The sequence below is a fragment of the Eptesicus fuscus genome, chromosome 13, assembly GCF_027574615.1.
Source record: "Eptesicus fuscus isolate TK198812 chromosome 13, DD_ASM_mEF_20220401, whole genome shotgun sequence".
In the NCBI taxonomy this organism is placed as follows: domain Eukaryota; kingdom Metazoa; phylum Chordata; class Mammalia; order Chiroptera; family Vespertilionidae; genus Eptesicus; species Eptesicus fuscus.
In genome coordinates this window covers 70,313,132-70,330,126 of record NC_072485.1, presented here as the reverse complement: position 1 = coordinate 70,330,126, position 16,995 = coordinate 70,313,132, and the positions used below count along the sequence as shown (strand labels likewise).

The following is a 16,995-nucleotide window of genomic DNA, read 5'->3' as shown; positions in this document are numbered from 1 at the left end:
CCACGTCATTAGTCTTGTACTGACTTGTTTGGTGTGTGCAACAGGAAATATTTTGCTTTCGGAGAACAAGAAAAATAGGTTTATTTGCGTTACGCTTATTAATTTGTGCAGTTATTCAGTGTCTGGTAAGTTAATGGTCAAGAAAAAATATTAATTTTTATTAAAATGTTCTATTTTATGTTAACTATTACTCATTTATTTCAGTCCTTTGTATTCAGCATGTCTATCGAAATAAACCTACGTTTCTATAAAAATTGAAGCTTTTGTCTTTTCGTGGCCCACAAAAACTTAAAGCTTGTTTATTTGGCCCGTGTTAGCCTTTGAGCTTGACATGCTTGTTATAGAGCAACATTTAGGATAGTGTGTGCCTCTGGAGAGGCCAGAGGCTGGAATAGTGTAAGAATATGTCGGTAGGCGCAAGTTTATTCTTTGATAGGGTGGCAGTTTCTGGGATATTCATTATTTTGTGCTCTACAGCATAAGTGCACATTTTATACAGTTACATATTTGTTATATATAATTATGTAAATGTTATTTTGTATGTGTCAAGTATTAGCATTGAAGAAAGATAATTGCATTTTTAATATATTTTTAAAATATATTTTTATTGATTTCAGAGACGAGGGGAGAGGGAGAGAGAAATAGAAACATCAATAATGAGAGAGAATCGTTGATTGACCTACTCCTGCACATCCCCTACAGGGGATTGAGCCTGCAACCTGAACATGTGCCCTGACCAGGAATTGAACCATGACCTCCTGGTTCACAGGTCAATGCTCAACCACTGAGCCATGCCTGCTGAGCTAATTGTATTTCTTTAAAAAGAATCCTTTAGGGAAGCCAGTCAAGGTATGAAGTCACTAAGAAGGAGGAATAAATTAGGCTGGCTTCATATTTCTCTGCAGCAGCCATCCATGCCAAGAGGCAATGGAGCAACGCCAACATAATATTCAAGGAAAGAAAGAATGAGCCACGATTTTATATCCAGCCAGCTGGCCCTCAAGTGTGAAGGCTGCAGACAGAAAGTTTTGAACATATATGATTGTGCTAGTGTTCTAGGGCTGCCATGATAAAATACCACTGACTGGGTGGCTTAAACAACAATTTTTTATCTCACATTTCTGGAGGCTACAAGACCAAGATCCAGGTGCCAGGAGGGTTGGTTTCCTCCGAGTCCTCTCTCCTTGGCTTGCAAATGGCAGTCCTCTTGCTGCCTCTTCACATGCTCATGCCTTTTTACACTGACCCTGGGATGTCTCCTCCTCTTCTGTAACTCCTTCATACAGATCCAGTCAGCCTGGAGGAGGGCCCCATACAAATGGCCTCTTTACTATAATCACATCTTCAAAGTTCTTATCTCCAAATACAAGTTACATTCTGAGGTACTGGCACTAGAGGTTGAGACCTCACATATGAATTTTGGAGGAACACATATCAGTCCATAACAATCTCAAGAGAATATTATTCCTGTGCATTCTTCTGGAGGAAACTACTAGAAGATGAACTCAGCCAACCAGAGATGATTGGGGGAACCATACAAAAGTTTATGTCAGTGATCAATTAATATATTTAATTGCAGAACCAATACAGAAACAAAGGTAGGCAATAGGGTGACAGGACAAAATAGAAAGGCTATGTGTCCTGACAACGAACAACGATAAAATTACCCAAAAATTAGACTGGGAGAACGAAATAAGCTAGGAAGCATGGTAAGCTTTCTGATCGCCTCATCTGTAATTGCTGGGAGTTAGAGACCATCCATCAAAAAGGGCAAATGAAATAGATAGGAAAATCCAAAATTAGACCTAAATTAAGTACTAGAATTTTGTCTTTGGTAAAGGCAGAATCTTAGTGGGGGGAGAGATGAATTATCCATTAAATATTATTAGGACAACTTAGTAGCCATCTGGAAAAAATAAACTGGAGCCAAATTATTTATGCCAAGTTAAATTTCAAATGGATCAAAATTTTATGAAAAATAAAACTATAAAAGTTCTGCAAAAACGTATTGATAACCTTGAAATAAGCAAGACCTTCCTAACTACCACTGAAAATCCAGATGTCATCAGAGATAAATACACTGAACTGTGTAGAAATGAAAACCGACATCACATAAGCACCATAAGTTCAGGTGGGCTGCGAAAACTGAGGGAGTGCATCTGTAACTCATGTCACCAGCATGGACTCATCTTCCGAATATATGAAGAGCTTTTTCAAATAGGAAAGATGAAAACCTCACAGAAAAATTAACAAAATATAAGAATAGATACAGAAAAATACAAAAGAATGTCAAACATGAAATGATCAGCTCCACTCATAAGAAATACAGATTTAAACCACATTTTTCACCCATCAAAGGTACAAGAGTTTAATAACACACTTGGCGGTGAGGCTGTAAGGAAGCAGGACACCCACATATTTCTGGTGGGAGACTAATTTGTACGATCCTATGGAGGACAGACACTGTGGTGATTTCTATCAAAATGACAAGTGTGTATCCCCTTGACAAAGCATGTCACACCTGGAAATGAATCCTACAAGTGCACCTGCACAAATTCAGAATTACACCTAGACAGGTTATCTGTGCAGCATTTGTAACAGTAACAATGGGAAAGAGGAATATTCACTAAATAAGGATCTAGTTTAATAAATAAGGGTGCCTCCATACAATGAAATACTATGCAGTTGCTAACAAAAGAAGGAGGAGGCTTTCTGTACTCTGATGGAATAAGATCTTCAAGTTGTATTGTTTAGTGAAAAAAGCTAAGTGCAGGTATATAAGGAATAACTTATATTAAAAAAGAGTGGGGTATAAGTCTGTATTCATAGCTGCAGGTATAACAGAAAATTCTAGAAGGTTACATAAGAAACTAAAAATGGTGTTTACTGATATACTGTAGAGACAAGGATGCGAGGAAGTCTTTTGACTGTATATAACTTTGTATAATTTCCAGCTTTTGAAACATGTGAATGAGTTACCTGTTCCAAAAGTTAAGTCATTGTAGATGAAGAACATGGACCTGAAATACAGCTCTGCTGTTCAGTAGTTGAGTAGATTTGGAAAAGATACTCGACCTCTCTATGAGTCATAGTTTCTCATCTATAAAAAGGCTGAAATAGTAGAATCAAGCTCATAAGATTGTCCCTAGGAGTAATGAGAGGATGGAGATAAGGTGCGTAGCAGGGTGCCAGCACCTAGTAAACACTCAGTTAAGTGGTTATGAACTCGTGTTACTGTTCTTAATCTTGGTGGTAAACGAACACGTTATTTAAGAGACATTGGCTTTACTGTCCATTCCTTCATAGAACCAGACGTCCTGGGTCCTTTCCAGCATGGCAGCCCTCTACTGGAGAGTGAAAGGCCAAGGGAAGAAGGCGATCGACTGCCTGCGCCAGGCCCTCCACTACGCTCCACACCAGATGAAGGTGCGTGGGCCTCCCAGGTCTGACTCTGTCCCTGGGTCCTTTGCATTGCCCAGTGGAGTATTCTTAGGTTTCAGCTGGCTCAGCCAGTACGATGGCAGAAGGCTGGGATAGAGCAGAAGAGCCTGTGACCGCCCTTATGCCATGCCGCAGGCTTGTGAGTAATGCCCATCCTCATGCCTTCTCTACCTCAGCAAGTTGGGGCATGGGGGACGCACATCAAGATCACTGTCAGAGATGACATCATTGAATACCCCTTCCACCATATATCAGAGTCACCCAGCGTACCGCAGGTCCACTGGCCTGGCGGGCCACCACCTTAGAGGGCGTCCTGGAATTAGCTACCCCCTGGGCCTGGAGGCCTGCTGTACTTGTTTCACTACACTCCTGAAGTAAGCTTGCTTCTGGACGCCGAAACAAGAAAATTTTCATTTCTTCGTGCACATCAGCCAGTTCCTGTTCTTCGTTCAACTTCACCACACACACACACATACAACAGCTAACCCCCTCTAACCTCAGTCTTTTCAAAAAGCCCATTATTGCTATGATGACCGAGAATGTACAGTTTTTTTAACAGCACATTGTACCCACGTGTGCTGAGGTCTGCATTAACCTCCAGATCTCATTCTCCCTAAAGACACGCTGATGTCTTTGTTCACAGGGCAGCACCCGGAAAGGGGAGGGCCCCGGGCTCTCCCCCTAGGCATTGCTGAGTTCTAAATGCAGCTCTGCCTCTTACTAGCTTTGTGATCTAGGCACGTTATTAAACCTCTGTGACCTCATTTATTGTTACACACTCTTATGGGTGTCCAGTTAGGTCTAAAATGGCTCCTTCCCCCACCCCACACCCCATTTCTTCTGAATCTCCTATAGAACCCAGTACAATGTGATATAGATAGTTGCTCAGGTAACACATTTAAAGGGAATAAATATTTGTGATGATAATAATGTTGCCATTGTTCAACCCATCACTCTGTGCTCTTTACTGCCAGGCAATAGGGAAGGGCCAAGACTCTAGATCGGGGGTCAGAGAACTTTTACTGCAAAGGGCCAGATAGTAAGAAATGTTAGTGTGGCGAGCCAGACAGCTTCTGCTGCAACTGCTCAGTTCTGTCAGAGTAACATAAAACACCCACAGAAGTAAGTAAAGGGATGGGATGCTTGTGTTCCAATAAAATGTACTAAAACTGGCAGCCTGCTGGCTATGGCCCCTGGGCCAAAGTTTGCCAGCCCCTGCTTCAGAGGTGTGGTGGTCTCTGCAGGAAATACTTTTGCTCCATGACAACGTGACTCACTGTGTGGCCTGTGACAGGTGTCAGCCCATTGACTATTTAATACTGGTTTGAAGTGAGGTGAGGAGCTTGTACCAGAATGTAAACCAACAGCTCCACTCAGCAGAGTGTTTCCTCAGCTTTGTTTTGCTTGTGTGTGTGTGTGTGTGTGTGTGTGTGTGTGTGTGTTTGATTTTAGAGAGAGGGGAAGGTAGAGAGAGAGAGAAACATCGATTTGTTGTTCCACCCATTTGTGCATTCATTGGTTGCTTCTTGTATGTGCCATGACCAGGAATCAAACCTGCAACCTTGGCGTATCCGGACAAGGCATACTCATGCCGGACAAGGCATGGGCTGACACCTGTAACCAACTGAGCTACTCAGTCAGTGCTGTTTTGTTTGTTTTTGAGGCAAGACTTTCTCAGTGAGAGAAGTAATGCATTGGTTTGTAGTCTGGTGCCAGCTCCTTACCTGTCACAGACCGGTAGCCAACAGCAGACTAGCTCATTGAGTTACCAGGAAAGCCGACTGCATTATTTATGATCACAAAAACCAAGAACGAAAGCTCAATATTCTTCCCTTCTCTCCATTCTCCTTCCTCTCCCAGGACGTACCCCTGATTAGCCTGGCCAACATCCTGCACAACGCCAAGCTCTGGAACGACGCCGTCATCGTGGCCACCATGGCGGTAGAGATCGCGCCACACTTTGCTGTGAACCACTTCACCCTGGGCAACGTCTACGTGGCGATGGTGAGGCTGGCGTGTGGGCAGGCGCACCTACTCTGCCACTGTCTCTCAGGGGCTCTGCTTTGCTTTCAGATCTTATGTGACTATGTCAGTGTCCTCCAGTTTCCTGTAAGGTTTGTGTCCAAAACTGGTAGCTCCACCAAAGGTATATTTTATAGATAAGGGGTTTGTGAGTTTTTAAAAATAGTAAATGGAAGTCATCTAAATAGTCTCAAGTAACACTGACAGCAGAGTCCGATTCACCTAAGTTTTCTGGAGACACCACCTGTTCCGGAAAACCTCACTCACACTCCACATGGTCGTTGGGCCTCATACTTAGCACTGCACCCATGGTGCCCTGTGCACATTTCTCTTGCTGTATTTTCACTGTGCTTTAGAATTTTTGTTTAGTATTTGTCTCCCCCAGACTAGGCGCTCCTTAGGAAAAACACTGCTCTTCATCTCCCTGTTCCCAGCACTTACAGTGTTTGCACACAGTAGGTGCTCACCAAATGTTCAGTAGATGATGAAATGCCTCTAGTTTCATGGGACACCATTGACAGAAAAAAGCAAACCCCCATCCAGAACGCTCATTCTGGTCAGAAACAAGGACTGATTTGAGAACTTAAGTTCTGGCGGGTCCCAGAAGCTACAGAGCCGAATTTAACTGAGAATCATGTCGTCCACTTCCATCTAAAACCCGGTGTCCCAACATGGGGCTGTTCCCAGGCTGCGCCCAGGAAAGGGTCACAGAAGGAGCAGCTGCAGGCTGCTTCGGGCCTCACCCTCGACTTCAAGGGCAGGAAGTGTAGTTGGGCCAGGTGGGTACTGGTCAATGTGCGATTGCCCTCTGCTGCTTAACTGAAGAATCTGCTTTCATCCCCAGCAAGTGTGACATTTTCTACCCTGAAGAGGAATTCTTCCTAGAAGGAGTCATTTAACCAGCTGGTGTGGGCTGGTTTTTGAGAGGATTAGTCTAAGTAAAAGATAAATGCTTTCGGTGGCAGTGATCATTTCCAAACCATGCCCATGTTTTTAGATGTTAGGGAGAATAAAAACTGTTTCAAAGTCTAATTGAGATACGTATCTGACTTTACTTGCATCTCTCCCGCTGCAGTAGAGTATTCAGGCAGATGTGAAATGAGCATTTGTCGGGCATGTTTCTAGAGGTTTCCGTGGGGATTGAATGGAGAACTTGATAAAGCACCTAGCACAGTGCCTGGCACAAACAGGTACTCAGGATGTTAGCTCTTACTCTTACCACCCGTTACTCCCGCCTTATCAGGCCTGTGTAAAGTGACCCCCTTCCCTCTGTCGCGTGGTTCTCTTTGTGATGTTGCAGGTGGGGGTGGAGGCAGTTGTTTCCTCTCAGACCTGGGTTTCTCAGCACTTTAGATCCATTGAGAAAATGCGGCAGATTGTCACTAGCACAGAGGTGCTTTTTGGGGGCTTCCCAGTGTATATTTAGTCTGGCGCTAGTACCTCTCACATTGTCCCTTTGCCCCTCGCAGGAGGAGTTTGAAAAGGCGCTGGTGTGGTACGAATCAACTCTGAAGCTGCAGCCCGAGTTTGTCCCGGCCAAGAACCGAATCCAGACCATCCAGTGCCACTTAATGCTGAAGAAGGGACGGCGTTCCCCGTAGGGCACCCCTCCTGTCTCTCTCTCTCATGCTCCTAAGAAAAGAATAAGAAGAGAAACCAATCATTGTCTACTTTTAATGACGTGTGAAAATAACCGAGTAAGACTTATAACAGGACTTTTATGTATGTGGGAATGGTTTGTTTTTGTTTTTAAGCTCCTTCCCCCAGCCAACCTCAGAAACAGATTTCCGAAAGGAAAATGCAGCTGGAAGATGGTGTGTAAATACTGAGCCAAGGCGTTTCTGGAGCTGTGCTCTGTCTCCCAAGCCTCGAGGCCTTCAGGGCTCTTCGCAGTGGTCCAGCCAGCCTCCCCCTCTGGGCGGGGACGAACCGCACGCTCCCCGCTTCCTGTCCTAGCCTCCTAGCCGAGGCTGCAGAAGCCCACCCAGCACCACTGGGTGAGAAGCCGCGCCCTTCGCTCTCCGCCAGATCGCCCTGCTGCCCAGTCCCGCCCATTCCGTTCCGTGCTGCTATGTGACAAACTCAGAGGCAGTCTGCAGGGGAGGCGGGGGGGAATGATTTTTAAAACAAATTATTCACAACAGCGAAAACCCTTAGAATCACCTGACCATTGTATGTTATTTATGTTGGGGAGGGAGGGGGGCTGAGAAGGGGAAATCAGTGGTGTACAACATCTTTATCATGTGTACGTTGATTACAAATCACAAGGGAACCAATAAGTTGAAATCCTATATCCCAGGTCTATATATATAGAATATGTATATTTGAAGCCCTCTACAGACTGGGTCTCTGTTTTACTAATTCTCTGTTCACTGTGTAACCCATCTTGGAATAAGGTGTGAGTGGCAGCTCCCTCTCCCTGAGGCCTTCAAACTTAGCTCCTCAGGGGAGAGATGAGCCAGGGTCCAGTGTTTCCGTACAGTGCTGTCACCTCTGGTCCCAGGGGAATCAGAAACTCCAGACATTTGGGAATCTTCAAGGGCACATACTGAGAACAAAAATAAAAGTCGTCTATGATCAAAACGGGTCTGTCGTGTGGTTTTTCTTTAGAGCGGGCTACCTGGGACAGCTGGGAAGTCCGCCTGTCACTGCATCTGAGCTGGAGTCCTAGGCCGCCTTTATCTTTCCACAGCAGCCCGGGGAGGGGAAAAACACCCTCACTAGGCTTTATGGTCCATGAACGTATTAGCATGAACCTTTGACCAGGAAGGATGCGTGATCAGCAGGTGTTCGGAGTTGCGGGTATATGTGGACCTTCCCAGAAAGGGAGGAGTAACGTAAGCCAGTCACGTCCCCTCCAGGGAGAGCTGGTCCTCAAGTTGGTCAAGTAAGCTTCACGGAGACTCTTGGTGGGAGTTACACAGAATGAAATTGAGCAGCCCGTTGGGACAGGACTCCACGGAAGACGGGACTTTTGCAGACTTTCCAAGAACACCATCAGACACCAATCTCAGATACAGGAGTGCAGACCATGTGAGTGCCTAGAAGAGATGAGCAGTCAGACATGCCTGTGAGCTTTCTGTCCTTCATGCAACCAGAGTCCAACTAATTCCACACAGTTTTATCAGATGTATTCTGAGAATAAGCTCATTTGTTGCAGAACAAAGTGAGACTTTAATCACTAGCAGGATATTTACAAATTAATGTGTGTGTATTCCTTTCTTCCCCACTTATTCACAATTTGGTGCTCAGTTTCCTGAAATGCTCAACAGTTGTTTTGGGTTTGTTTGTTTTTTTAATTTACATACAATGAAATTCAGTCTTTGGTGTGCAGTCCTGTGAATTTTGACAAATGCGTAGTCACGTAGCCACTACAACATCATCCCCTAAAAGACTCCCTCACGCTGAGTCTTTGTAGTCAAACACACCCTTAACACTTGGCAACCGCCAGTATGTTCTCCCTGTTTCTTCCTTTAACATATTGTCACAGAATGGAATTCTATAGTATGTAGCCTCTTAAGTCTGACTTCGTCCATTTAGCATGAGGCACTTAAGATTCATCTGTGTTGCATGAACCAGTTCATTGCTCTTTATTGCTGAATAGTGTTCCATCGTTTATTCACCTGTTGGAAGACACTGGGATGTGTCCACCTTTGGGAGATTATGAATAAAGCTGCAATCAACATTCATTACAGGTTTTCATTTCTCTTGTGTAAACAATTCAGTGCTTGTTTTCCTGTTGTTGATGTACCTAGTTCCTGCTATTTTCCAAGAGTACTCTAAAACTTTTCATGGGATAAAACTCATGTAAGCCTCACGCCAACCCCAAAGTATAGGTACTGTTGTTACTCCAATTTTAAGAATGAGGAAACTAAGAGTGAGATTACATAACTTGCTCAAGACCATGGCTGGGAAGTGATGGAGTCAGACTAACTGGGGCCAGCATGCCCAAACACCGTGCTCTCTACATCCAGTATCTTATTTAATCCTCACAACTACAAAATGCGGTAGACAATACTATCCCCATTTTATAGATGAGAGGACCAAGCTTACAGGTGAAGTATCTGGTTTATAATTACACAGTATATGCTGTAGATTTGCCTTAATTAGTACACCAAATTAGTTCCCTTCACTGCTCTGCTATACTTTTCTGTATAACTTATTTCTAGTGACTATACTTCATCCTTAAATGTTCCTTATTTGCTTTCCAGGGCGTTGATCTTGTCTCTCTCATATGTGTTTCATATGTCCTATGTCTGTGTCTCCTAGCACTAACGGCACTATATTATATTAAAAATTTATACTTAATAAATGCTGAAAGATTTACAAACAATGCAATTAATATGTTCCTCTTCTTCCTGCTATTGGAGCTCTGAGGGCTTTCCACCCACATCTTACAATTTTTTAGAAAACCAATCTCAGAGAAATGAAATATCTTGCTTCTCTAGGATGGAACTTGCAAACACACACATTTCTGCCTCAGGCTCCCTACTCTCAATCTGGCTAAGAGGAAAGGTAGTCTATCCTTCACTACCCAAGGGCTTTGCACCACTGGTTAAGGAGAAGGTGGGGAGGAGCAGCTTTGTGCAGATAATTTCCCTTTCCTGGGCCTCCAGCAACTCCTATGCCTGCCATTGTCTCCCAACCAGTGGCTGAGCCAACAGCTGGGAAGACTGGCTTCCAACTTCAGCTTTATGTGGTGATTCTAATGGTCAGACTTCTAGTGGTCAGATGTGCCTTCCCTAGATCTAGTCCCATGTTTTCCCTTTCCGTGAAGATGCAACCAGGCAAGTCCAGCTCTACCTACAAACATTCCATTCAGCACCTACTGATGTCCGACACTGTGAATGAGACACTAGACATGGTTTCTGCCCTCAAAGAGTCACATCTAGTTGAAGAGAAGAGACAGAGAATTAAAAGACAGAGTCCACTCCAGCAGAAACCTGAACGTTAAAGACTCAGAAACAGAGTTCTCTGATGGACCTACTATACGAGTCCCCTGGGATTGCGTAGACTTTTCTAGGTGCACACGCCTTGATTTGGACACTCCAAGCAGAGTCCTCCATGGCTCAGCCCTGCCTGCCTTTCCATGCTTTTCTTTCGCCGCTCATTTTTCATTCAGCAAACATAGATTGAACAGAACACGAATTTGAAAAGATATTTGCACCCCTGCAGCACTATTTATAATACCCAAGATATGGAAGCAACCTAAATGTCCATCAGTAGATGACGGGACATAAAATATGTGGTACATCTATACAATGGAATATTACTCAGCCATAAAAAAGAATGAAACCTTACTATTTGGGACAACATGAATGGACCTAGAGCAGTGGTCGGCAAACCGCGGCTCACAAGCCACATGCGGCTCTTTGGCCCCTTGAGTGTGGCTCTTCCACAAAATACCAAGTGTGGGCGCACACGTACAGTGCGATTGAAACTTCGTGGCCCATGCGCAGAAGTTGGTTTTCGGCCTGGGCGAGTCTATTTTGAAGAAGTGGCATTAGAACACTCAAGGGGCCAAAGAGCTACATGTGGCTCGTGAGCCACAGTTTGCCAACCACAGACCTAGAGGATATTATGCTAAGTGAAATAAGTCAAACAAACTAAGACAAATACCATATGATTTCACTTGTTTGTGGAATCTAAAAAAAAAAAAAATGAATAAAACATTCATAGATTCAGAGAACAACTGATGGTTGGGGGGCTGGGTGGAAAAGTGAAACATCACTCATCATTGATGTTTCTCTCTCCCTATCCCTTTTCTGAAATCAATAAAAAATTAAAATTATTATTTATTTATTATTTATTTATTTTTTTTACAGAGAGGAAGGGAGAGGGATAGTCAGAAACATTGATGAGAGAGAAACACCGATCAGCCGCCTCCTGCACACTCCCCACTGGATATGTGCCTGCAACCAAGGTACATGCCCTTGATCAGAATCGAACCTGTGACCCTTGAGTCCGCAGGCCAATGCTCTATCCACTGAGCCAAACTGGTTAGGGCAATAAAAAAATTTTTTTAAAGAGAAAGAAAAGGTGAAGAGATTAGGAAGTACAAATTGGCAGTTACAAAATATCACAGGGATATAAAGTACAGCATAGGGAACATAGTCAATATCGTAATAACTACATATGGTGCCAGGTGGGTACTAGATTTATCAGGGGCATCATGTCATCCTATCTAATAAAAGAGAAACATGCAAATTGACCGTACCTCTGCTATGCCCACAAGCCATGCCCACAAGCCAATCAGGAGTGAGTATGCAAATTAACTCAACCAAGATGGCAGTTAATTTGCATATCCAGGCACAGAGCGAAGACTGAAGACAGCATAGAAGGAAGCCAAGCGCTGCAGAAGGGAGCGAAGCTGCAGAGAAGCAAGCAAGCAAGCAGGGTGGCAGAGAAGGGAGGGAAGCAGGTGGGGTGGCGGAGACCGCTGCAGGAAGCCCTATTCTTGCAGGAATCTTCCTGCAACGGGCCTCTAGTTAGTTATATAAATGTCTAACCACTATGCTGTACACCTGAACTAATATAATATTGAATGTCAACTGTAATTGAAAACAATACAAATTAAAATAATAAAAAACATGGATTGAATGCTTATTCTGTGCCTGGCATTGTGCTGCCACTGCAGGTAAATCTGTACATTGGGGAGCAGCAGGGGAAGGGGGAAGAGGTGAGAGATGAGTCTGGGGCCAGATCATGAGCAACATCATAAGCAGAGCTAAGGAGCTTGGGCTCTGTCCTAAGGGAAATGGAGAGCCACTCTGCAGCTTGTACTTAAAGCTACAAATTAGTGTTCCCCCCCACACATCAAACTTCCCCATTTCTGTGCCTGGGATCATGCTGTGCGCACTGCCTGAACGCCAACTCCTCCCACTCTTCCCCTATATTCACTTCTTTAATTCCACTGGTTTTGTGAGGGATTGTCCAAGTGTCACAGGACACCATGCTCCTATAGCACCTGCTAACCCAGTTCGTGACACTGGTCACACTGAATGGAAATGAGCTACATACCTTGTCTCCGCTCGGATGCTTAGCTCCATGTCTAATGTCTATATCTCCTGCTGTAACAACATATGGGCCTGGAACAAAACAATTGCTTGATAAAAAGAATAGTTACTGAGCTGTTGAATGAACAGTGAATAGCAGCACCAGGGAGAAGAGACTGGAAGCAGGTAACTATTGAAAAGGAGAGAGAAACCCTAGCTGCTTTGGCTCAGTGGATAGAGCGTCAGCCTGAGGGGTCTTGGGTTCAATTCCATTGAAGGGCACATGCCTGGGTTGCGGGCCCAGTTTCCAGTAGGGGGTGTGCAGGAGGCAGCCGATCAATGATTCTCATCAATGATGTTTCTATCTCTCTCTCCCTCTCCCTTCCTCTCTAAAATCAATAAAAAAAAATATTTTTATGGAAGGAAGGAAGGAAGGAAGGAAGGAAAGAAAGAAGGAAGGAAGGAAGGAAGGAAGAAAGGGAGAGAGAAGACTCGGTCAGGGAAAACTCCAGAGGACACGTGGAAAAGCTGTTCTCTCTTCACCTCAACCCAGACTCTGAGCCGCCCACACCGCCTGATCCCTTAAAACGCTTTGACCAGCGGCAGGCATACCCTACACAACCAAGAAATGTTAGCTCTTCTTATTAGCAGAGGTCTGCAATCCTGCCACACATCTCCTAGTTCCATAAATAAATTACCTTTTGCCCTAGCCGATTTGGCTCAGTGGATAGAGCATCAGCCTGTGTACTAAAGGGTCCCAGGTTCGATTCCGGTCAAGGGCACGTGCTCAGGTTGCAGGCTTGATCCCCAGCAGGGGGCATGCAGGAGGCAGCCAACCAGTGATTCTCTCTCATCTTTGATGTTTCTATCTATTTCTCTCCCTCTCCCTTCCTCTCTGAAAGCAATAAAAATATTTTTTTAAAAATAATAAATAAATAAATTACCTTTTCCTTTCGGTTAAGTGTTTTGTTCCATTTCTGGACTCTGATTCAAAAGACTGACTGCTCTCGAGACAGTGATTCCTAGCCTAAGGTAAGGAGCCTGCCCATAAGAGCATTTAATAGAAATCCCTGGGGAAATTTGTATCTTTCTGTTTTTCACCTTGGTGGAGTTCTTCTGTTCTACCAGTATCTTCCAATTCCCTATTAGAAAACAAAGCCTCGACCCTGGTTAAGCGTAAGGCCCAGCCAGACCCTTACACATGCTGGCTTCCTAACAATGGCAGGGAGGAGCCAGGGGCTTCTTCACTGCGGCCTCTCCAGGAATTTGAGAACCTGTTCAGAGTCATTCTCACCAGCCAATCTCTCTACAGCCAGGTGCCTTGGGTGAGGCTCCAGAGGATCAGGGAGCCTGGGGATAGGGAATCAGCCAACTTCTGCCCATTGCTCTCCAAATCCTGCAGGTGGCAGCTGGACACAAGGCTGAACATCTAAGGACCAAGCTGGGCAACTAAGGGGCGGACCCTGCGGCTCTCCTGGCTTAGGAGCTCCCAGTGGCTGGCTGCAGAGGATGGAGAGGCGAAAGGGAGGTGGGTGGAGCCCCCAGACCTGTGCTGTCCAGCACAGTAGCCGCTAAGGGGCTGCGTATTGACATTTACATTTAAATTCATTAAAATGGAATCCAATTAGAAATTCAGCTCTTCGATTATACCAGCCACACTCCAGGGGCTACTGTAGGTATGCAACAGTTCCATCCTCGGGCCAATGACCTTCATCCGCAGCCCCAGTGCGCCACCACCCAGACCCCAGAGGGAGTCTGACATGGAGCTCACCCCTAGAGAAGGCCCTCAGAAGGCCCCAAAGCATGGGTCCCTTTGAAGCAGACCTCTCCTCATCTCCTCCTTCTCAGGAAATAATTATTTCTGCTCCGGGCTTGATGGGACTTGGGGTTTAGGGCTACAGATGAAAGTGGGTGTGAAACGGGACAGCACCTGGTTCTTTGGCTAAAGGAGTACTTGGAGGTGTTTTGAGGGCCGGCTGCAGGTGCTGCCACACCCTGCTCCTTCGGGCCTCCATGCCTTTGAGGGTCAGGGAGCCCAGGGATAGCCAATCGTCAGACTTCTGCCCGTTGCTCCCCTATCACCTCTAGCCTGGGTGCACCTTCCTTCACATCTACTTACCAAACAGCGTGCACGGTACTAGAGTTATGGGTGCCTTTTCCCTCAGCACCACTGCTACACTGGCCTTGCCTGCTGGGACTCTGCCGGGGGGTTGTTGTGGCTGTGGGAGCACATTGGCCCTCCCTGCGCTGCCTGGGTGGATAGATACCCCCTGGAGTAAGATCACGATGAGGTCTCCTCTAGCCTTTCTCCCAGAGTCCCCCAGGGGATTTAATTGTAGTGACCCACCCCCCAGGGGCAACTGGCCTGATAGGACACCCTTCACTGGCTTTCTCCACCCCCCTGTTTCCTCAGCTCACTTCCCAAATAAATGACTTGCACTAGAATCTTAAGAGTCTTCTTCTAGGCAACTCAACTCAAGCCAAGCCAGGGGCCTACCCTGTGCCACAGAGAAAAAGGGGTTTTAAAATTCAAACTCAGGCCCTGTTGGTGTGGCTCAGTGGTTGAGCATCGACCCATGAACCAAGAGGTCATGAGCCAGTCAGGGCACTTGCTCGATCCCCGATAAGGGGGCGTGCAGGAGACAGCTGATGGATGTTTCTCTCTCATCAATGTTTCTATCTCTCTATCCCTTCCTATCGCTCTTTAAAAAATCAATTAAAAACTATTTTAAAAAAGCAAACTCAGTTCCTCCCCATGAGTGTGTTTGAGACAGGCAGGTAAAAAGGTAATCAGGAGACAGGGAGGTAAGCAGCACTGGGATGGACAAGAGAAGGTGTAAGAAGCCCTGAGGAGAGACACCTGCCCAGCCTGGGGAAGGAGGGTTAGGAGTGGTGTCTGTGAGGGAGCGGGGGGGGGGGGAGGGGGGGGTAAGCTGAGTGCAAAAGAGGATGAGGGAGGGCTACGAGGTCCAGACAGAAACACTCCTGAAGACAATGAATGATAAAATACGGGCTTTGTGCTCTCTCTGGAAGGATTTGCCACTTTTGAGTGAACTTGGTGTCAATTTGGGTGAACTTTTGGGGTGTCACTTCCCCTGTTATCTCTCTGTTACACCACTTCCCACATGGTTTACAGCTGATTCTTTGTGTGCCTGACTCTGGGAGCTCTTGTCTTATTCATCTAGGGCCCAGACTGGACGTCAGCCAATATCCTGGATGCTGTATGGATGCAGGCATGTTCCTGGCCACCACTTCCCTGTTCTCTCACTTCCCACACACATTCCTTTGACCCTTTATCCCATCTGGGTATTGTTACTTCATCTATCAGGCTTACAAGTCATCATAAAATCACGAGGCTGACTTTTTACTGATTGATCAGCGCCTGTAGAGCAGTCACCTCAAAAACGTTATCTACTGCTTTCCCACGCTGAATTCTGAAGGAAGTTTCAGGAATCCCTACAGTGATGCCATCCTGTTCCTTTGCATACTCCTGAGGGTGACAAATCTTTGCCTTGTTAAGTTGGATGGAATTTTTGGAAACAGCTAACAGTCAATGGCATTGGCTTCAAAGCTGGTGACTAAAGTGGGTGATGAAGCTGGGTCATTCTGGGGACAAAAATGAGGTGTGATCAGAAACAAATGAGCCTGAGATTATGCCATAGTTTAAAGTTATCCCCGGGGACAGCCCAAAGGAGCCCCTAATGGAAGCAGATAGCATCATCTGAACATGGTTATCCCCCCAAAAGTGACTACCGTTAAAGGCCCATACAGCACCGGGCAGGAAAATTCTGCTCACTCATTCTGGCTATGGTTGTCATTCTTTCAGATCCTTTGGGAATCTGATGAAAGCTCTGGAGCCTCTGTCCAAAAAAAAAAAAAACGCTCATGAGGACACAATTTGCATATATGTTCAGGGGACCCATGGACCAATCCAAGGATCCCAGGTAAGAACTCCTGTGTGGAATGAACACACTAATGAGACTGGAGGCACTGGAGAGCAACAGGAGGGTTTTCTTGGTCTCTTTGTTTCTGCCTCGCACCCCACAATGAGCCCAGCCAGGAGCTAGGATGGAACAGGATTTCCGAGAATAGTCTGTGAAGGACTTGTGCCATCTTCTTCACGCCGAGATTACCTTTGCAGGAGCGATGCCTGCAGCCCTCCCACCTCAGCTGGGCAGCGCAGGCTGTGTGTGTTGCGGTTCTCGGAATGACTGCATTTCAACCTCCACAAGGTTCTTGCAGAGAAAGCAGAGCCAGGTTGCTCTCATTAGACTTGGGGGAGGGGCAGCAGGCCAGGATTGAATTGACTTTGGGTGCACAAGGGCCAGGCAGACCAGATCCCCTCAGTCCTGGACTCGGCTCTCCTTGGTGCCCTGCCCTTCAGACACCTGCAGGAGTGCTCTGAGCAGCTCCCAAGGCGAGGGGGGGGGGGGAGGGGGAGGGGGGGAAAGGGGGGGTTGGTAAGCTAGGACTATGAGGCTTTGCAGCCACAAGAGGGACCCATTTGTTCTGAAAGGACAAGACGTCTGGCTGGAGT

General features: G+C 45.8%; 1 protein-coding gene and 1 long non-coding RNA gene across 2 annotated transcripts in view; one reads left to right on the top strand and one right to left on the bottom strand.

The window, feature by feature from the left end:
• TTC17 (tetratricopeptide repeat domain 17) overlaps positions 1 to 7,123 on the top strand; it is an 83,191-nt gene extending 76,068 nt beyond the window's left edge. Inside the window, exons 23-25 of the mRNA XM_008146786.3 lie at positions 3,307 to 3,426; positions 5,302 to 5,445; positions 6,933 to 7,123. Coding sequence (XP_008145008.2) covers positions 3,307 to 3,426; positions 5,302 to 5,445; positions 6,933 to 7,064 — 396 coding nt within the window. The 3' untranslated portion in view covers positions 7,065 to 7,123. The remainder of the gene's footprint in view (positions 1 to 3,306; positions 3,427 to 5,301; positions 5,446 to 6,932) is intronic.
• Positions 7,010 to 16,647, bottom strand: LOC129151077 (uncharacterized). Its single transcript, XR_008557879.1, has 4 exons — positions 16,592 to 16,647; positions 12,484 to 12,551; positions 8,084 to 8,504; positions 7,010 to 7,095 (listed from the first exon to the last, which is right to left on the bottom strand). It is a non-coding gene; the product is annotated as an uncharacterized LOC129151077 (long non-coding RNA).
• Positions 16,648 to 16,995: the final 348 nt, after the last annotated feature.